This window comes from Pelodiscus sinensis, chromosome 2, assembly GCF_049634645.1.
Source record: "Pelodiscus sinensis isolate JC-2024 chromosome 2, ASM4963464v1, whole genome shotgun sequence".
Classification (NCBI taxonomy): Eukaryota; Metazoa; Chordata; order Testudines; family Trionychidae; genus Pelodiscus; species Pelodiscus sinensis.
In genome coordinates, this window is record NC_134712.1 from 18,961,660 (window position 1) to 18,983,378 (window position 21,719).

General features: G+C 42.5%; 1 protein-coding gene across 10 annotated transcripts in view; it reads left to right on the forward strand.

The window, feature by feature from the left end:
* Positions 1–21,719, forward strand: part of MTSS1 (MTSS I-BAR domain containing 1) — a 189,875-nt gene that overhangs the window by 164,859 nt on the left and 3,297 nt on the right. For 3 of the 10 annotated variants that reach the window (XM_006123574.4, XM_075920156.1, XM_075920157.1), the window contains 6 exons: positions 1,414–1,511; positions 3,657–3,867; positions 13,025–13,144; positions 14,084–14,278; positions 17,431–17,595; positions 19,288–19,450. In XM_006123574.4, coding sequence (XP_006123636.2) covers positions 1,414–1,511; positions 3,657–3,867; positions 13,025–13,144; positions 14,084–14,278; positions 17,431–17,595; positions 19,288–19,450 — 952 coding nt within the window. The remainder of the gene's footprint in view (positions 1–1,413; positions 1,512–3,656; positions 3,868–13,024; positions 13,145–14,083; positions 14,279–17,430; positions 17,596–19,287; positions 19,451–21,719) is intronic. The other 7 variants (XM_075920153.1, XM_075920154.1, XM_025184924.2 and 4 more) reach the window with 7 other exon arrangements.

The window sequence follows — 21,719 nt, forward strand, 5'->3', positions numbered from 1 at the left end:
TAAATGTATACTGTCAAGTAACCTAGTTTTAGAATTTAGGCCTTACTTATATTCCAATGTTTTGTTGACAAAAGCTGCTGCCTTTTTTGACAAACAGGGGAGGTGTACACGCAACAAAGCTACTTTTAGCATCAAAACTCTGCTGTTTTGCCAACAAAGGGCTATACTATAGAGCCCACAGTGCAGCCGGCTCCCCAGGAATGGGGCTGGCAGCCAGTTAACTCTTACATCCCTAGCATTGGTCTAGTGCAGGGGTGGGCAAGAGGCAGCTAGCGGGTTGCATCCAGCCCATCAAGCCACAGGATCCACAACCGCCTCACTGGCAACTTTACTACACAGCAGCTGCAGCCACTTTAAACAGCAGGCTGCTAATAGCTGTGTAGTCTGGGCAGGGAGGAGAAAGCTTTGCACGCTGTACCTGCTTTGTAGCAAAATCTTCCAGCTCCCATTGGCCAGTTTCTGGCCATTAGGAGCTGAGAAATTTTGCTGAAAGCAGGGGTAGTGAATGAAGCCTTCTCCCTCCCTGTGCTGGAGCAGAGCCACATGGAGCAGCTGCCCAGCACGCAGGCAGGGAGTCTGCAGAGATGATGGTTGGGGGCCACCTAGGTAAGTGCCTCCCAGCCAGAGCCTGCCTCTGGCACCCCATCCCCTTCTCTTCCCACAACTACCTGCCTCAGGCCACCACCCAAACCCTCTGTATCCCCTCTCCCCACCTTCTCCAGGTCACAACTCCCTCCCAGACCTTGCACCCCTACCCACTCCTGCATCCCTCCCCCAGGCCAGACTCCTTTCCTACACCCAGACCCCTCCCTGATCCTGCAGCCCATTCCCCTGCCCCATGTCACCACCCAAATCCTCTGCACCCTTTCCCCCAAGTCACAGCTCCCTCCCAGACTCCCCCTCCTACACTCCTTCCCAAGGCCAGAATCCTCTCCTGCACCCATAACTCCTCCTGGACCCTTCATCCCAAACCCCTGCCCCAGATCATAACCCCCTCCTTCACCCAAACTCCCTCTCAGACCTCATGCTCCCTCCTGCACCCCAGTCCTCTATCCCAAGCTCCCTTCTAATCCCACCCATTGTCCCAGACCCTGCATCCCCTCCAACAGAAGTGTGACTCTTGACTGCTTACCAAAATCTTGGAGTGGCTCCCCATTAAAATATTTTGCCCACCCCTGGTCTAGTGGGCCAGAACTCCAAAAGTGAAACTGACTAGTCTGCTTTTCATCCATCCTGAGTTAACACACACAAAGAAGTATTAATTTGGTGATCACAAAGCATCAATCCAAAAGAAAAATGTTATTAGATTTGTAATTCCTCAGGCAATTAAGTTTTTTTGCAAGTTTGGGATGTTTTCTTGAGAGGGAAAATAACTTTTTAAAAGAATGTATATGGTCAATTCTGTTTCATCAGGTGATTCTAGATTTGAAAGGTTCTGATTACAGTTGGTCATACCAAACTCCTCCATCCTCCCCCAGTACCACGATGTCCAGAAAATCCAGCGTTTGCAGGTAAGCAGATTGGCAAAATGTCATTTGAATCTAATTTTGGCTCTGTTGCATATTTGTGCCTGTACTTTGTATGATAACAAGCTATCAATACCTACTACTCATTATTCACTTGAGTGTGTGACAGAACATAAAAAATGAGGAACCATTATGCAACTTCGAATGTAAGGAGGCTTGACAGCTGAAGATAAGTTTGAGTCATTGAAGTTAATGCATTGCAGATGAAAGAGCGAACTTTACTAACCAAGCAAAGTTCTGAGTTCACTCATAGTTATCCTTTTTGATCATGCATGCTTTATGTTTTGATATTTTAGCTAAAGAAATGATCTTGCAGAAGCGGTAGTTCACTACTAGGTTAATTTGTATGAAAGGAAACAATGTACTTGTCAATTACTTTTTCAGTATATTAAGTGGAAATGCTTTACTGTGAAATACAAGACTGTTCAATGCTGTACAACTCTGTTCTAAAGTGTGTTTTGGAATAGTTGGACCCTGTCTTTGCTTTCTCTGTAAAACTGTTTTTTCAGTAAAACAGTTTATCAGCATGTTGCCCTTGTGCTTTTTGGTGTTTAAATAATTAACTATCCTCCCCCTTCCTTTTTTTTTTTTTTTTTTTTTTAAAAAGATGACTGACTATTGTAAATCCTACTTTAATACTTTTGTATTCTTTAACCCTTTTACTTTTTTGGTTTGCCCTACGGATCAGATGGATCGTAGGCTGCTTTGTGTGAATTTAACTTAGTCTGTAGCATGGCAGATCTAGCAAAATTATACATTTTCATATGTATATCCAGCTGTATCTGCATATGTGTTTATATATGTATTTTATATATAAAATACATATATAAAATAAAATTATCCCACACCCGTATATGTATATGTGTGGGTGTGTGTACACACATATAGCAGTGAATACAGGCTTAAAGATGCAATATCCTGAAATTGTAAAAGAAAATGGCTGAGCATACACTGTATATTCCTAAAAACAACTAATGGTCTGGTAGCACTTTATAGACTAGCAAAACATGTAAATGGTATCATGAGCTTTTGTGGGTACAGTCCACTTCTTCAGATGACCGGAGTTATGACTGGTCATCTGAAGAAGTCGGCTGTGCCCACAAAAGCTCATGATACCATCTACATGTTTTGCTAGTCTATAAAGTGCTACCAGACCATTTATTGGGTTTTTTTTCTGTAACAGACTAACTCAGCTACCCCCTGAAGTTCCTGTATATTCCTAGACAGCTTTTTATTTTCTCAAGTGATTAGATTGTGTAGCAACAGGCTTTTGTGTGGCTGCTGGATACAGCAACTCAGCCCTTATTACATTAGTTCCAAGCACACACTTAACATGCAATTTTTTAAGTAGAAAAATTACGTTCTACACATTGAATCAGCATACAGCTGGGTGGGTACCTTTCTGTTTCCTTTATACCATTGGGCAGAGAGTTTACCAGTCCTAAACTTACATTGGGGAATGCTAGTAGTCCCTTTCGTACGTTATCTTAATGCTAAAGAAACTCTTGAAGCATCCACTGTATGGTTGGTAAATGATGCAACATAGATTTATTGGAATTTTGAAAAGTCTCTTTGGGTTATTCAGAAATTAGTGAAGGTTTTGTTTTGATCATTATTAGCTGAGATCTTTAATTCTCTTCCCTCTTTGTCCTCACAAAAATGTCGTAAGTGCCCTCAGTATAGCTTTGGACCCTTACGTTGAATTTAACATATATGAGCCAACTAGACTTTATCTGCTGACCATCGGCACAGACCATTCATGGTTATGGTAACTGGCTCTCTGTAAAAGCCCAAAGAGAGAGAGAGAGAGTGAGTGTTACTGTTTCCCCAAGCTGGGTAAATTCCCTATGGCCAGATTGTGCTACCCTTACTACTCAATGCGAGTAAGGGTATCAGTCTGGCCCCTAATGAGTGCAGAACACACAATAATGCAGAATGCCATTTTCCCTCTCTGATCATCAAGGATACTTGCAGCTTATGATTTTTACCAATTATTTGTCAAAATTTCTTTTCAGCTTATGCAGCCTGTTGCTAGACTAGAATGTTAATTGTACTGTATTGGTCTCTTCCCATTCCCTCTTGTCTTTCCCTCTTCCCCTTTCCTTTGTCTTTTCCTTTTGTCTCTCTCAGCAGTCTGAACAGCGTTAACAGTAGCGATTCCCGGTCGAGTGGCTCGCATTCTCATTCACCTAGTTCACACTATCGCTATCGCAGCTCCAATGTGCCTCAGCAGGCACCCATGAGACTGTCCAGCGTGTCATCCCATGATTCTGGATTCATGTCACAGGATGCTTTCCAGTCCAAATCGCCATCCCCTATGCCACCTGAAGCACCTAACCAGGTATGTGCAAGTGCAAAACCACAAATCTGAGTGAGTAGTATATGGTAATGAACACACAGTTCATGGAGTACAGAAAAGAGCACATGGTTATTGGGTATCATGGGATCAAGCTGAACACTTTTAAATAAGGGAATTAATATCCACTTGAACTTAACTCATCCAGCTCACATCCTGTCTAGGTCAGCAGTGATTGCAAGTTGTTAACACAACAACCATCAGATGTTATCTCAGTGCAGTTTCTTAGAGGTGAGACATCCATGTCACAATAGCTCTGTAATGGGTATTAAACCTTGTGCCTTTGCTGGCAGTGTTGGCAAATAGATTACAGACAGGAATACACAGAAGACTATGTTCCCCCTTCACCTCTGAGAAATAGGCCATGTCCAGGTCAGTGCTAAATAGCATTGGCAGGCAGCATGGGTAATTTAGTTGCTCTGGTATTCTTCTCCATGGATAACTTCATTCTCTAGGACTGCCAATTCAGCCCCCTGTGGAAGTACTAAAACAATGTAGATTTAAAAAAAAATACTAATTACAAGAAATGCATATTAACCTAACGGTGTTGGGTGAAATGCCAGCTCACTTAAGCCAATGTGAATATTGCTGTTTTCATCAGTGAGGTCAGAAGTTCACCTCTTTCTTTTTTTTTCCTGGCCTTTTTTATTCACGGCAATAACATTCTGAGCCTGTGTCAAACTGAGCTGTTATTCTGTATATGGTCAAATCAAGCATCCTACAAAACCTTGGTGAAATATGCACATGGGGTTTGTACAGCTGTCTGGCATCTTGTTTTCAGCAGCTGAATTTTGCCTAATTTCTACTATTACTTTTAAGGCTTTTTACATACTAAACCCCATCCCAGAGTTTGACATCACCACACTGAGTCTGACACTACTTCCAGCTGGGGATATAGTACGTCATCTCAAGCTGGGAATTATATTTCCAACTCAAAGTGCAGACATACTCATTGAGTTGGTCTTTCCTTCTTTTGTAAGATTTTTGTTTGTTGCCCTCAAGTCACTGGAAGAAGAGATGCCCTTAGTGCCTCACTAATGAAGGTTTCTAGATTAATAAAAACAAACCTAATCTTTTCCATCTGGCAAAAGCTAGGTGAGTTTATATGCACTAAACACTGTGGCTGCGTCTAGACTGGCATGATTTTGCGCAAATACTTTTAATGGAAAAGTTTTTCCGTTAAAAGTATTTGCGCCAGAGAGCGTCTATACTGCATGTGCCTTTGAGCAAAAGATTTGCTTTTGCGCAAAAGCATCCGTGCCACTGTAGACGCTCTCTTGTGCAAGAAAACTCCAATGGCCATTTTAGCCATCGGGCTTTCTTGCGCAAGAAATTGACGTGGCTGTCTACACTGGCCCTCTTGCGCAAGAATACTTGTGCAAGAGGGCTTATCCCTGAGCGGGAGTGTCTGAGTATTTGCGGAAGAACCACTGATTTTTGTACATTACAAAGTCAGTGTTCTTGCGCAAATACTCGCGGCCAGTGTAGACAGGCGGCAAGATTTTGCTCAAAAGCGGCCGCTTTTGCGCAAAATCATGCCAGTCTAGACGCACCCTGTGACTTCTAGCTAAAGCAGGAGATGGAAAATTTGAATCCAATCAGTGGAAGACACGCATCTATCCGTCAATACATGTGGGGCATCTGATCCCTTATTTTTATTTGATGAGCAGTGCTAGAAATAAAACTGTAGGATATGTAGTAGCACAAACATCAACAGAAATATTTCCGTTTTTTATTTTAATGAAAGCATTTGTTTTCAAATGAGTATATCCTCTGCAGCTCAGATATTACATCATTTTTCATATGGATGAGATCCTGAAAGTGAAACTGATTAGGAAGTGCACATAGATAGTTTAGCTGACTACTCTGTTTTGATGATCTGAGGCTAAGCCAAGTAAAATGCAAAAAGTAAATGTAACATGAATGATCAAAAATGAAAATTGGATTAGTAAAAAGGTAAGAAAGTTAACTTTAAAATGTATGGATTTAATCTGTCGGTATCCCCTTACCTTTCCATAACATCCAGCACATTTGGGTAAAAGTGTGATGAATTACAGTATGCTACTTAAGGTCATTTGGGTTTGAGAAGCACCACCACCATCTCATACAAATTCCCCATGAATCCTATTAAATAAGGGGACAGGTCCTCACCGGTGTAAATTAACGTATCTTCATTTCCACCAGCTGTTGATCTGGCTCAAGTACTATTTTAGTTCATTTCAGAAGCTACAAATGAAGTCACAAAGCATCCCTAATACCACTGTAGGTCCAGAATAGTGGTAGTAAATCACTACTGGAAATTCTGCCATTTTAGGTTGATGTGCCAACTGTAGTGTCTTGATACAATGCATAGGTATGAACTCAACATGTCTTAAGTTCTCTCTACCTTTACCTTGAGGGAAAGGTAAACAGATCATTGCCTGGCAGCTTTGTTTTTGCTTAAGTGGCTTGCTTTGTATGTGTAGCACTAATTAAAATGTGCATGTTGTGCTGAGAAATTTGTCACAGTACACTTATTAAAAGACTGTTTAACATATATTTCATGTTGTGTGTCTCCAACTAATGGCCAGACTTTCATTCTTGCATTGTGCTTCCATATCCATATGGGAAGAAAGCACAGGTACTGTTTGCTAATTGTTGCTTTTGAAACCCAGATGTTGTTTCCAACAGGAACATTTTGGGAAGCAGAAAAGAGTGATAAAAAACTCTTAGGGAGATATCCAAACCTGAGCCATTCTTTTTAGGTGACAAATCTGAGGAGTTGTCCCAGATTGAGGTCTCATTTTTTAATGAATTTGTTACAAAACCTCCTCTAAACAGTAACAAGTCACCACTACCAGATGGCATTCACCTAAGAGTTCTGAAAGAACTCAGATGTCAAATTGCAGAATTACTAACTGTAGTTTGTAACTTATCCCTTAAATCATCTACTGTACCAAATGACTGGAATATCGCTAATGTGATGCCATGCTTTAAAAAGAACTCTGGAAATAAGTCTAACTTGAGTACCCGGCAAATTAGTTTAAAGTGGGGCTACTCAACTTTGGAAGCCCCGGGGGCCACAATGATGGAATGGGTTACCTAGGGAGGTGGTGGAATCTCCATCCCTAGAGTTGTTTTTTAAGTCTCAGCTTAACAAAGCCCTGGCTGGGTTGATTTAGTTGGGATTGGTCCTTCCTTGGGTAGGGGCTGGACTTGATGACCTCCTGAGGTCTCTTCCAGCTCTATGATTCTATGATACTCACAGCACATGCTGAGGGCCACAGTTTAAGAGTGGTTGGATATATATGCAAATATATGCAAATAGCTTCTTTCACACAATGCCCTGGTGCTCCCAGCACCTCCTCCTTGGAGGCTAGAAATGCTGACACCCTGTACCTGTCTATTCCAGCCAACCCGTCTGCTTGCATCTTTCAGTGCTCACCCTGGCCTGGGAGACGCCTTGCCATGGTGGAGTGTGTTACCAGTGGAGGCCATGTTCAAACGATCCCACCTGCGGGCCCTGTATAAACTCAAGCCACATTGTGGGCCACAAACAAATGGGCCGTGGGCTGCATGTGGCCCTCAGGTTGTGTGTTAAGTAGCCCTAGTTTAAAGTATAGTAAAGAACAGAATTCTCCGACACATAGATAACTTGTTGGAGAAAAGTCATGTTCAACATGGTTTCTGTAAAGGGAAATCAGCCTCACTAATCTACTAGAATTATTTGAGGGGGTCAGCAAGCATGTGGATAAGGGAGATCCAGTGGATATAATGTGCTTAGATTTCCAGAAAGCCTTTGACAAGGTCCCTCATCAAAAGCTCTTAAGCAAAGTAAGCTGTCATGGAATAAGAAGTAAGGTCCTCCCATGGATTGATATCTGGTTAAAAGATAAGAAACAAAGGGTAGGGATAGATAGTTTTCAGAATGGAAAGAGGTAATACTGATGTCCCACAGGGGTCCATACTGGGACCAATCCTGTTCAACATATTCATAAATGATCTGGAGAAAGGGGTAAACAATGAGGTGGCAAAATTTGCAGATGATACAAAACTGCTCAAGATAGTTAAGACCAAAACTGACTGTGAAGAGCTTTAAAAGGATCTCACAAAACAAGGTGTCTGGGCAACAAAATGGCAAATTAATTTAATGTTGACAAATGCAAAGTAAAGTACATTGGAAAAAATAATCCCAACTATATGTACAAATTGATAGGAACTAAACTAGCTATTGCCACTTGAGAAAGTTCTTGGAGTCATTTTGGATTGTTCTGTGACAATATATACTCAATGTTCAGCTGCAGTCAAAAAGCAAATGGAATGTTAGGAATAATTTTAAAAGGGGTAGAGAATAAGATATCTGATTGCCTCTATATAAATCTATGGAATACTGCAAGCAGATGTGGTCGCCTAATCTTAAAAAAGATATCTTAGCATTGGAAAAAGTTCAGAAAAGGGCAACTAATATGAAAAGGGGCTTGGAACAGCTGCCATATGAGGAGAGATTATAAAAAGACTGGGACTTTTCATCTTAGAAAAGAGGAGATTGAGGGGGGATATGAAATCATGACAGATATGGAGTAAGTAAATAAGAAAAAGTTATTTACTTGTTCCCATAACATAAGAACTGGGGGTGACCAACTGAAATTAGTAAGTAGCAGGTTTAAAGCAAACAAAAGGATTTCTTCATGCAAGCACAGTCAACCTGTGGAACTCCTTGACAGGGGATGTTGTGACGAAAAACCCTAGATACATTCATGGAGGATAGGTTCATCAATGGCTATTAGCCAGGATGGGCAGGAATGGTGTCCCTAGTCTGTTTGCCAGAAACCGAGAATAGAGGACAGGGGAGTGATCACTTGATGATTACCTCTTCTGTTCACTCCCTCTGAGGCACCTGGCATTGGCCACTGTCAGAGGACAGGATAACTGGGCTAGATGGACCTTTGGTCTGACTCAGTATGGCCATTCTTATGTTTTTAGGTAAGGGATACAAAAGCTATGCATCCAGCATTGATTGACTACTACTCTAGTGGTTTCTGTTAGCTACCTGTGTTAACACCACATTATTTATGGCGACAAAACATCTTTCTTTTGTTTTGGTGATATAAAAAGAGTGTGCATAAATTCCATGAGCATGTATCGTACACTAGGGCTGTAGGAGATGGGTAGAAGTGTAAAACAAAGTTACAGAAAACTAAATTAACAGAATTTTTCCAGCAATTGGTTTAACAATAAACCAGGTTGTTGGATTTTTATCTTTTAATTTTTTTTACAAAGTCAGCTGAAAATGAGAGATACTTAGGTATTTAAAATAGAAGGATACAGACTTTAACAAACACACAGACAGAGCTACCTAATCTCTCAGCAAACATCCAGCAAAGTAAAGATTGTTTTTCAGTATACAGGCAGTCCCCGGGTTACGTACAAGATAGGGACTGTAGGTTTGTTCTTAAGTTGAATCTGTATGTAAGTCGGAACTGGCGTCAGCCGCTGCTGAAACTGATCAGTTTCAACCGCGGCTGAATCTGGACGCCAGTTCTGACTTACATACAGATTCAACTTAAGAAACTGAGGCGTCCCCAAGTCAGCTACTGCTGAAACTGATCAGCGGCTGATTCCAGGAAGCCTGGGGCAGAGCAAAGCCTCGGAGCACGCCTGCAGGGGGACAGCTCAAGCGTGCCAGGGCTGTCCCGCTGCGGGCATGCTCCAAGGCTTTGCTCCCCGTCTCCCTGCAGACCAGGGAGACGGGGAGCAGCTTTTCTCGCCCCGGAGGATGGGGGCGGCGGACCACGGCGCATCTGGGCGTCCCGCCGCTCCTGTCCTCCGGGGCGAGAAAAGCCCCATTCGTAACTGCGGATCCGACATATAAATCGGGGACTGCCTGTATTGAAGTGATAGCTGGACATTACTGAACAATTGAAGAACACAGATCAGGTTTGTGATCTTTTGCAGTTGATAGTTACTTCAAAGTAACTATCCGATGGGGTTGGAATTGCCTATGTCTTGTTTTGAGGGAACTACATAAAGCTAAGGTGGGGAATATGGTGGTAAACATAGCACATATCTCTTTGGTGCACATGTTGCACGACAGAGGTCCTGTTGAAGCTCACCATTGCTTAGTATAATAGGGTATGTCTATACTACCCTCCTATTTCGAACTAGGAGGGTAATGTAGGCATACCGCACTTGCAAATGAAGCCCGGGATTTGAATTTCCCGGGCTTCATTTGCATAAGCGGGGAGCCGCCATTTTTAAAACCCTGCCAGTTCGAACCCCGTGCAGCGCGGCTACACGGGGCACGAACTAGGTAGTTCGAACTAGGCTTCCTAGTTCGAACTACCGTTACTCCTCATTTCACGAGGAGTAATGGTGGTTCGAACTAGGAAGCCTAGTTCGAACTACCTAGTTCGTGCCCCGTGTAGCCGCGCTGCACGGGGTTCGAACCGGCGGGGTTTTAAAAATGGCGGCTCCCCGCTTATGCAAATGAAGCCCGGGAAATTCAAATCCCGGGCTTCATTTGCAAGTGCGGTATGCCTACATTACCCTCCTAGTTCGAACTAGCGGGGTAGTGTAGACATACCCATAGAGGGGCCTAGTTGGGAGGATCAACTGATGTGATATTTGACTTATCAGGGTGATAAATAAATGATGCATTTGATTTTGGGCAAACGTGAAAATGCCTTCATAATAATGTAAGAAATGTATTGCAGAAAAGTGGGCAGTAATAGTTGGAGAGATTGCACATGGAATTCATTCTATTTTGAATGTAATCTTGACAAAAGGACAGCAAAAGCCATTGTAAAGGCACAAGATACAATCAAAAAGGCTTTTAAAACAATTGGATTATGATGAAACCTAGTTAATAATATTGAAGTAATATTAAAGTAAATAAGCAGACAAATCAAGTTGAAGGGACAATTAAGAGCAAAATAAATGCTGATCTCAAATTGTAGGAGACCGTTTGGCTGAGTAATAATAAAGAATTCTTAAAATATCTTGCTAGAGACAAGAACAGAAAATAGGTAATCTCTAAAAAGGGAAACTAGGTCAGAAATATGTGGCAGGTTAGTTTGAACTTCTGCAAATTAGGAAGCTGAGGGGAGTCTGCTGATGTAGTGAAGTGATAAACTTCAAGAATTTCATACAGTTCCCAATGGAAATATTCTTGAAAAGATTCCTTTTGTCCTTCATAAATTATGAAATGCAGGAAACTTCTACAAATCTTTAAAACATGTAAAACTCTGACTGAAATTAGAAGCAGTTTCACTAACTGTCATTCAGTGTGTGTTTGTTTTTAATACCAAGTTAAAATATGTAGATTAGGAAACTTTATGACATCTGTTAATTAAACTAGTAGATGTAAAGGGCTGGAGGTTCATTTATGCTTAAATAATTCTTGGAGTTCATTAGCTGTTTGTTATATGGCAGGCTACAGAAATTATGACTAGTTAATATATACTGGAATAGCACCCCACGTGTGTTAGGTGCTTTCCAAATACAGAGGAAGATGCTGCCTCTATCTCAAAGATCATGCAGGATAAAATGCAAAATAAACATTGATACCTAGGTATCAATTAATCATTGATACCTAGGTATCAACCTGTGGAACTCCTTGCCAGAGGAGGCTATGAAGGCTAGGAGTATAATAGAGTTTAAAGAGAAGCTAGATAATTTCATGGAGGTTCGGTCCATAAAAGGCTATTAGCCAGGGGATAAAATGGTGTCCTTGGCCTCTGTTTGTCAGAGGCTGGAGAGGGATGGCAGGAGACAAATCGCTTGTTCATAGTCTTCGGTCCACCCTCTCTGTGGCACCTGGTGCTGGCCACTGTCGGCAGACAGGATACTGAGCTAGATGGACCTTTGGTCTGACCCAGTACGGCCGTTCTTATGTTAAGTATGCAAAAAGCATTCAATAAAATACTACATCCAAGTTACTTGGCTAGCAGAAAGTTCTGGTATGTGAATAAGCTAGCTTTCCTTGGAAAAGAAACTGGCTTGGAAGACAGTAAGTGAACCAAGCATCATTTAGGTCATGCCAGGAGCTCTTTCTTTCTTAACAAATCGATATTTTATAAACCATTCTCACTTCAGAATTGACCTAGTCACTCCGCAGAGCAAACGTAAGATTTAGTAGGGGTCCCACAGAAGCTATACATAAAACCCTGTGGCTATGTCTACACTAGCGCGATCTTGTGCCAGAGATATGCAAATGAGGCTAAGCGTGGAATACCACCGAGCCTCATTTGCATATCTAATGATCCGCCATTTTTGCAGAAGAGGCTCTTGCACCAGAAGGAGCTGTCTACACTGCCCCTTCTTGCACAAGAAAAACCCTCTTGTGCAATGCCGTTATTCCTGAAAATAATCAGCATCGCGGCATTGCGCAAGAGGGTTTTTCTTGCACAAGGGGCAGTGTAGACAGCTCCTTCTGGCGCAAGAGCCTCTTCTGCAAAAATGGTGGCTCATTAGATATTCAAATGAGGCTCGGCGATATTCTACGCTTAGCCTCATTTGCATATCTCTAGCGTAAGATCGTGCCAGTGTAGACATAGCCTGTGAGTATTGGCTACTCATGAGCTTCTGTAGCTTTCAGAAATTGCTGGGTTGTGTTACTGGCAACAGGTCATCAGAAGTCACTGCAGAAACTTTCCGCTGACCATGGAAGAATTCCAGGGATGACTTCAAGTCAGCGTGAACCTGACCCAATTGGATTATTGAAATCTGTGGAAAGCTTTCTGTTGGTTTCAGTAGGCTCAGGATCAGGCCCATCAGTAGGATTTTGTCTTCCCTGGTGTGGTGTTTTAGGAAAAGATGATGTTTGTTTTTAAGCAACAAAACCATCATGAATTGAAAATAGAGCAAGATAAGGATGCAGGGAGATTGAAATGGCTATGGATCTTGTATAGGTTGAAAGGCAGAAAGTGCCACCTGGTATAAAATATGCTACATAGTTTCTTCTGTTTCTCCTGTAGAGTTACTGATCATTAGTGGTGGCTTTGAGCAGTATTTAATGATTGATTTAATCCTTAACCCTCTGCTTTTCTCATCCTTCCCCCTTCTCCTGTGTGTGTCTGTCTGTGTGTGCGTGCTTTCTGTTTTCCTTTGTTGGTGGCTTGTTTTTTCCTTCCCCTGCGTTGTTGTGGTGCTGTTCACGCTGCAGAATTCGTCCAGCTCTGCCTCTTCAGAAGCTTCTGAAACCTGCCAGTCAGTGAGCGAGTGCAGTTCCCCCACCTCAGTCAGCTCAGGCTCCACCATGGGGGCGTGGGCCTCCACAGATAAGGTGAAAAATTTCATCTCAGACATACAAATCTTCTAGATCATTAGCCAATCCCAGTGACATTTAAGTAATGGCATGCATGGGACATGGAGCTAAGACCTTTCCCTGTGAAGATGAGAAAAGGAACTGATACACACTCCCTTAAAGAATGAATCCATGAGTAAATTACAGTGAAACTTGTCTAAATTGTCAATCGGGGACCTACGAATTGGTTGCTTCACAGGTGGTTTCTTAACAAAGGTGCAGCCAAACTGTACACACTCTGCTTGGGAGCATTATGGGACATTGTCTAAAGAGAGTAGTTGAACATTACATAAATGAGTTCTTGTTCAGGTTTCACTGTCTGTTGTTTTCCTCCAAATTATGTACTATGCATTAATCTCTGGAAAAAACCATACAATGTTAGCATACATTCTGGATAAACCCTAAATTCAGGGGAGCTAGTGATATCAGATCCATTCTTATTCAGTCACTCCTTGCCATTTTTTCTTTCTTCCCATATCATTATGCTGCTGGAACATGTCATTTTCGGAGGCTGCACACTTTCCTCTCTCTGTTTTATTGTACATGATAATGCTGGACATGAATATTTTCAGCTTTGGAAATGTTCAGTTTCCATGTCCAGAGCTGCATAATAAATAACCTGTTGAGGCTCTTATTCCAAAATACCATCTCCAGAGGAGACCAGCAAAGCTGCTCAGCCCAAAGAAAATGATTTCTGGATTGTCCTCTGAAATTTGTTAATTCCAATAACAATTTTCAGGCAGGTACATTTCAGGAGCAAACATTAGCCCTTTTTTTAATTAGTTGTTGATTTGTAACAGTTCTCAATTTTTTTGCTTTACAATGAAAGAGACGTTCTCTTTGCCCAGAGCACGTCAGTCACTGTGTATTTCCATACTCATCTTGTTTATATTAATTTATTTTTTGTTTTGTTTCCAGTTGTCTAATGGGTTTTATCACTGTAGTTTATCAAGTGACCCATACCTAGCTTCAGTTGGTGCAGGTCCTTTCCCTCATTTCCCGCCTGTCTCCCGCGCATGGACTCGGGCTTCCTCAGTCCTCCTTCCAGATCGCGGTCATTATTACACCATTGGGCCAGGCATGTTACCATCATCTAAGATCCCTAGCTGGAAGGTTTGTGTTTCTTTTGTTGCAGCAGTGCTCTCCTCTCCATGCTTTTCCATACTCACTACAGTTGTTGTCTTTGAAATCCTTGATTTACCAGTTGATTTTTCTCTGTTTAGCATCATTCTAAAGTGGACTTTAGAATCCACAATCAGATTATAAATGTACAAAGAACTAAACCATTATTTCTGCATGACCATGAACAGTCTAAGGTTTGTAAAATACAGGCAGTCCCCGGGTTACATGGATCTGACTTACATCGGATCCCTACTTACAAATGGGGTGAGGCAACCCCGCACTAGCTGCTTCCCCCCAGCAGACCAGGGAGACGCAAAGCTAGCACCCCACTCCCCCCAGCAGACCAGGGAGATGCGGAGCGGCTTTTCTCAGCAGACACCTCAGCTTGAGAACAAAGGACTGAGGGAAGTGAGGTGTGGGAGAATAAAACTGAGCTCTGGAGAAATGTTTGGCTAGAGTTTCCCCTACAATATGTACCAGTTCCGACTTACTTACAAATTCAACTTAAGAACAAACCTACGGTCCCTATCTTGTACGTAACCCGGGGACTGCCTGTACTTGCCTTTAAAAATAGACAGGTAACAGTAAAGACAGGATTGGCCTTTGAAAGAGAGGGGGATGTTCCTCTGAGAGCACTCTGGGCTCTGTTCACAAAGTGGTAGGACTTCTACAGGTTGCTTAGCACCCTGCCAAGCTTATGCCTGAAGTGGTAAATATACGGTTGGCATCTAGTTCACTTAGTGGAGGTTTTTCATAGGTCAGCCAAATGCATGTATTGCTTTTAGCTATTGTAATGAACTACTACAGCAGTGGGCAACCTGTGGCCCTCTGGCCACACGTGGCCTATCAGAGTTATATGTGTGGCCTGTGAAACATTCTGTTTACCCCTGCCCATGTGCAGAGTTGCCAGATTCTGCTGGTTTCCATCTGCATAGGTTTTTTTTCCTACTTGTATTACCAAAGTGACAAGCACATAAAACAAGGGCATGTGAAGTGAGGTTCATGCTGATTTACTCACAGCATTGACTGTGAGAGTCATGTGCTCCCTCTGCCTCCAGTCAAGGTACTGCTATGGTTCAATTGGCACACCCCACAAACTATAGGTATGCAAGTTCAGCTAGCAAAACTACCCTATCCTGGAAGCCTGTCTTGGTTATGACAATCTTGCGACCCACTGAGACAGAGGGCCACTCACTAACCTAGGTTGCCCATCACTAAACTATTGGGTAGTCTCCCTCTCTTTTTTAGTGGATAGAATCAGAACTGTTCCATTATGTCATAGGCCCAGTACTTCCCAGAGATTCTCATTTCACTCAAATGAAAGGAGTAAACCAGTATTTGTGGACCAGGAGAATCTGAATTGTCCCCTTGAAGCGCCAAGTAGCCATAGCATGCATCATGCAGACAGCTGTGAAATTCTTTACTAGCTGTAGATTTGTTACAATATTGCATCTATACCCACTGATTTTTTTTAAATTAAATCCAGACGTAGGATACTTATTGAAGCTGTGGAACTTTAGATACAAGCGTCCAGTTCTGCCCCACCATCTGAAACTTGGAGCATATAGAACTACCTCCCTCTGAAAGCTCTATATGGAGGATGCAAACGACCACCTCTGGGCTTGGGTATCTTCTATGAGTCCTCCATTGAATTGAAGCGGGTAGAGAAGAGGCTGATTGGCAGCCAGGTTGCCACCAGAAATGGGCTATGTAGTCTTAAAGTTCTGGCAGTTTACTTATGAAAAAGGATACAGAAGGGACTTCATTTGGAGATTAGAGAAGACCTCTTTACAATTAATTGAGTATTATCATTTGGTAAGCAGCACCTCTGGAACTGATCAGTAGTGAATTTATAGTCTCTTTCCCCGCCCCCCCAAAATTTCTCTTCTGAACATTTTTCCTAGTGCATGCTCTATGGTTTCTATGTACCCTCAGAATTTTCACTGTATAATAGAGCCATAAGTGCATATATTCCCAATAGCTTGAAAAATTGCCTCTTTAAAGGATTCAGTGTTATCAGTATGCAAAGTGAAGTTAGACCTCTTTGATATAGCTCTTAACTAAAATCTAGATTTTTTTTGATAAATAGTAGATTTAAAAGAAAATACTCAGAATAAATTTAAATTCCTAATGGAGTATTGAGATCTTTTTAAACTACAAATTATTGGAACACCGCAGCCATAATGTGATGTGTGCAGTTTCTGCTATTGCACGTGCAAATGAATTGTTGGATGGCTAACAGGCCATTTGTACATGCACTGTAATTTCTCGTTTGTGGTAATGGCAATACATAATGCAACTGAGTTTTACTTGGCAAGAATATTAGGTATTTCGTTTAAAGGAAGATTAGAAGAGATGCATTTACATCATGAACTATTTTATAAATACAGGTTGGATCTCCCTGGTCTGGCACCCTCGGACCTGACTGGCCCTGAATGAGGGGATTTGCCAGACCAGGGAAGATCTCTCCCGTCGTGGCCGTGCTACCACCGGGCTAGGGCTCCAGCCTGCCCCCACTGGCGCCTCAGCCCTCTGGGGCTCTCCCCAGCCCTGCTACTGCCAGGGCCAGAGCACCACAGACAGAGCTCCGCAGCCGGGGCAGAGCTCCACAGCCACCTAGCTCTGTGGCTGGGACCAGAGCTCTGTAGCTGTGGTAGAGAGATGGAGCCAGAGCTCTCTGGCTGCCACTGGGGTTGGAGCTCTCTGGCTGGGGCTAGAGGTCCACAGCCATGACCAGGCTACGGCTCCCCAGCACCTGGGGCCAGGGAGCTCTGCTGGGGCCAGAACTCCCCGCTGTGCTGTCCGACCTTACCCGTCCCCCCCACACATACGCTCTTGGCTCTCGGCTGAATCACCGGTGCCCCTTATAGCACTCCTGCCCCCCCCCCCACCAGACCTCCCTCTTTTTGGCCTCTCTGGTCTAGGAATATCCGTGGTCCATGCTGCACCATTGATGTTGCCAGACCAAGGAGTCCCAGTTAAGGGAGGTACAACCTGTATCTTGAGAATTATTTTATTTCACGTTTTTCAGTATTGCACCTACATTTGATACCTAATCTGCTGCTGTATTGGTATTGTTCTATAATAGGAATGGCTGTATTTCCACACAGAAACTATGTTTATTAATGGAAACGTTTCCTTAGGATTGGGCTAAACCAGGCCCATATGATCAGCCTATGGTGAACACCTTGCAACGCCGCAAAGAGAAACGTGAACCAGACCCTAATGGAGGAGCCCCAAGTGGACCACCTGTGCCCACTGAAGAGGCCCAGAGACCTCGCAGTATGACTGTGTCAGCTACCACAAGGGTGATGCTCTAATTTTTACTAAGGAGCTCTGTGTCGTGCATGGGGGATGCATTAGTTAGCTCTTGCAATCATTTTGAGTTCAAGGGCTTTTTGTTGGCACAGCCATTTTTATAAAGACAGAATGGTTAAGGCATAAACAGTCTTGGAATCTGTAATCTCTTAGAGTTCTTTGAAGGGGTCAACAAACCTGTGGACAAGGGGGATCCAATAGATACCGTATACTTAGATTTCCAGAAAGCCTTTCACAAGGTCCCTCACCAAAAGGCTCTTATGTAAATTAAGTTGTCATGGGATAAGAGAGAAGAGCCTTCTATGGATTGAGAACTGGTTAAAATACAGGAAATACAGGTTAGGAATAAATGGTAAATTTTCAGAATGGAGAGGGGTAATTAGTGGTGTTCCCCAAGGGTCAGTCCTATTCAACTTATTCATAAATGATCTGGAGAAAGAGGTAAACAGTGAGGTGGCAAAGTTTGCAGATGATACTAAACTGCTCAAGGTACTTAAGACCAAAGCAGACTGTGAAGAACTTCAAAAATATCTCACAAAACTAAGTGATTGGGCAAAAAAATGGCAAATTAAATTTAATGTGGATAAATGTAAAGTAATGCACATTGGAAAAAATAACCCCAACTATACATATAATATGATGGGGGCTAATTAAGCTACAACTAATCAGGAAAGAGATCTTGGAGTCATCGTGGATAGTTCTCTGAAGACATCCACGCAGAGTGCAGCGGCAGTCAAAAAAGCAAACAGGAGGTTAGGAATCATTAAAAAAGGGATAGAGAATAAGACGGAGAATATCTTATTGCCCTTATATAAATCCACGGTATGCCCACATCTTGAATACTGCATACAGATGTGGTCTGCTCATCTCAAAAAAGATATATTGGCATTAGAAAAGGTTCAGAGAAGGGCAACAGAAATGATTAGGGATTTGAAAAGGGTCCCATATGAGGAGAGATTAAAGAGACTAGGACTTTTCAGCTTGGAAAAGAGGAGACTTAGGAGGGATATGATAGAGGTCTATAAAATCATGAGTGAAGAAAGTGAATAAGGAAAAGTTATTTACTTGTTCCCATAATATAAGAACTAGGGGCCACCAAATGAAACTAATGGGCAGCAGATTTAAACAAATAAAAGGAAGTTCTTCACACAGCACAGTCAGTCTGTGGAACTCCTTGCCTGAGAAGGTTGTAAAGGCTAGGACTATAACAGGGTTTAAAAGAGAACTAGATACATTCATGGAGGTTAAGTCCATAAATGGCTATTAGCCAGTATGGGTAAGGAATGGTGTCCCTAGCCTGTTGGTAAGAGGGTGGAGATGGATGGCAGGAGAGAGATCGCTTGATCATTACCTGTTCGAATCACTCCCTCTGGGATACCTGGCATTGGCCACTGTTAGCAGACAGGGTGCTGGGCTGGATGGATCTTTGGTCTGACCCAGTATGGCCATTCTTATGTTATGTAACTAGGATTAATGGAGGATACTCAGTTCAGTATATTGGCACTGTGATAGAAGAAAAAGCTCTGGATTTTTTACAATGGTGAATATGTAGAAATAATCCTGTTGGGTGGTGGCAGTGACTCTGTCTGAATTGGGAATGGGTACAGCTGTGAGATCCCTGAAGTATTGTTCCAGCTAAATCAGACACGACTCTAATGAGCTGCTTTCCTGTGTGTAACTAGCAAGGAGAGGAGATAGAAGCTTGCGAGGAGCTAGCTCTAGCTTTGACGAGAGGTCTGCAGCTGGACACCCAGAGAAGCAGCAGAGATTCCTTGCAGTGTTCCAGTGGCTATAGCACTCAGACTACCACGCCATGCTGTTCAGAGGACACTATCCCATCACAAGGTATACAGACCTAAACTGCTACGCTGTCTGAGCATTCCAAACAAGGCCCTCACAGCTCCTAACCTCTTCCTGCTAATGGGTTTGAAGTCCAGAAACGTTGCTCTTTTCTGCTTAGTGATGGGAGATGAGCAAAACTAACATTGATGTGCCAGGCTGATGGGTTGTTCAGGCTTAAGTGTGAGCTGTATACTATCTTGTAAGCCTCTTAGCCTGTTCTCTATTAAACAGCAAATAAGGGCAAAATTCACTCAGTGGAGTGGTGTCTATATAACACCTTACATACCAACTAAAGACTTATAAGAGGTCTGAGGAACAGTGTAGGACCTTACACAACCTCACTGTGTAAGTGTGAATTTTGTTAAGTATTGTAGCATTTTTATAGTAAATCTGATTGATTTTATAGGTTTTTATTTAATAATGTTCTGAAGGATTTGTGTGTCTGACTGTATAGCCTTTTGGAGGGGAAGGGGGGGAGTTGTCCTCTGTTGACTAATGGCAAACCCACGAACTTTGCTCGGTTAGCTGCCTACTTCTGGTTTCCTCAGTCTGAGAGCTTTTTTTAAACATAGGTGGAAATTGTAGTAACTTCAAATGAAAAAAATAGATTTGCTTAAGGTTATTTGGGAATAAGTGACAAATTGTATTGAGGATTTATTTTTAATTCAGCTTCAGAAGGGAGAGAACTGGATTCTATCCTTTGTGCATCACTAAAATTGCTTACTAATTTTGAATTGGTTACACCTGTGCAAATCCATTAAAGGTAATAAGGGTGGATAGTCATAACTGAAAGCCAAATTTGACATAGCCACTGACTTCTAATGTGTGAGAAAGAAGGAATCCAGTTTAACACTCAGAGCTCATGCTGAGTTTGAAGGGATGGCTGTTAGAATATATTTTTACCTGTAAGTTGAACATATCTGATGCAGAAATCATTGAGAGATAACAAATTTGCACCTCCACAAAGAGAGAGCTGCCTTTTAGTATAGGACTGCACTTCCATCATCAACAACTTCAGAATATTGGGAAGTGGCTAACAGGACAGAGTAATCAGTGGTTTTATTTATTGGATTCTTTACAATTGTCACCCAAATGTCTTAAATGCCTGAGAGAGGGGAAGAGGTAGACACACTGGAGGGAAGGGAGAGAGTCCAGAGTGACTTAGACAAATTGGAGGATTGGGCAACAAGAAATCTGATGAGGTTCAGCAAGGACAAATGTAGGGTCCTGCACTTGGGACAGAAGAATCCCAAGCATTGTTACAGGCTGGGGACTAACTGGCTAAGTAGCAATTCTGTAGAAAAGGACCTGGGGATTACAGTGGATGAGAAGCTGGGCATGAATCAACAGTGTGCCTTTGTAGCCAAGAAGGCTAATGGCATATTAGGTTGCATTAAGAGGAACATTGCCAGTCGATCCAGAGATGTGATTATTCCTCTTTACTCGGTTCTGGTGAGGCCACATCTGGAGTATTGTCCAGTTCTGGGCCCACAATTACAGGAAAGATGTGGATGCACTGGAGAGGGTCCAGCAGAGGGCAACCAAAATGAGTAGGGGGCTGGAGCATATGACTGATGAGGAGAGGCGGGTCTACAGAAGAGAAGAGTGAGGGGGGATTTGATAGTAGCCTTCAACTTCCTGAAGGGAGGTTCCAAAGAGGCTGGAGAAAGGTGGTTCTCCGTGGTGACAGATGGCAGAACAAGGAACAATAGTGTCAAGTTGTGTTGGGAGAGGTCCAGGTTGGATATTAGGAAAAAACTATTTCACTAGGAGGGTGGTGAAGCACTGGAATGGGTTACCTAGGGAAGTAGTGGAGTCTCTATCCCTAGAGGTGTTTAAGTCCCGGCTTGACAAAGCCCTGGCTGGGCTGATTTAATTGGGATTGGTCCTGCCTTGGGCAGGAGGCTGGACTTGATGGCTTCTAAGGTCTCTTCCAGCCTATGATTCTAAGTGATCAGATTTTTTTTTCCCCCAAGAGGTGCTGAGCATGGACAACCCTTGTTAACTTCCGAGAGCAAGAGAGGGAGAGAGAAGTTCATCATCTCTAAAATCAGGCCACTTATGCATCTAACTTTAGACACCTAGGTTTGAAAATTGTGGCTATAGTATCTTAGGCTTGTTCACCTTTTAGGGGCATGCACATGCTAGTTAAGTGTGTCTTTTGCAAAAATGAATAGATATTGACTTCAAACTTATACAAGTGTATTGTTGTTAGGGATGTAAAAATCTTGGTTAACATTTAACTGGTTAATTGGCTAAATGGGATCTGAGC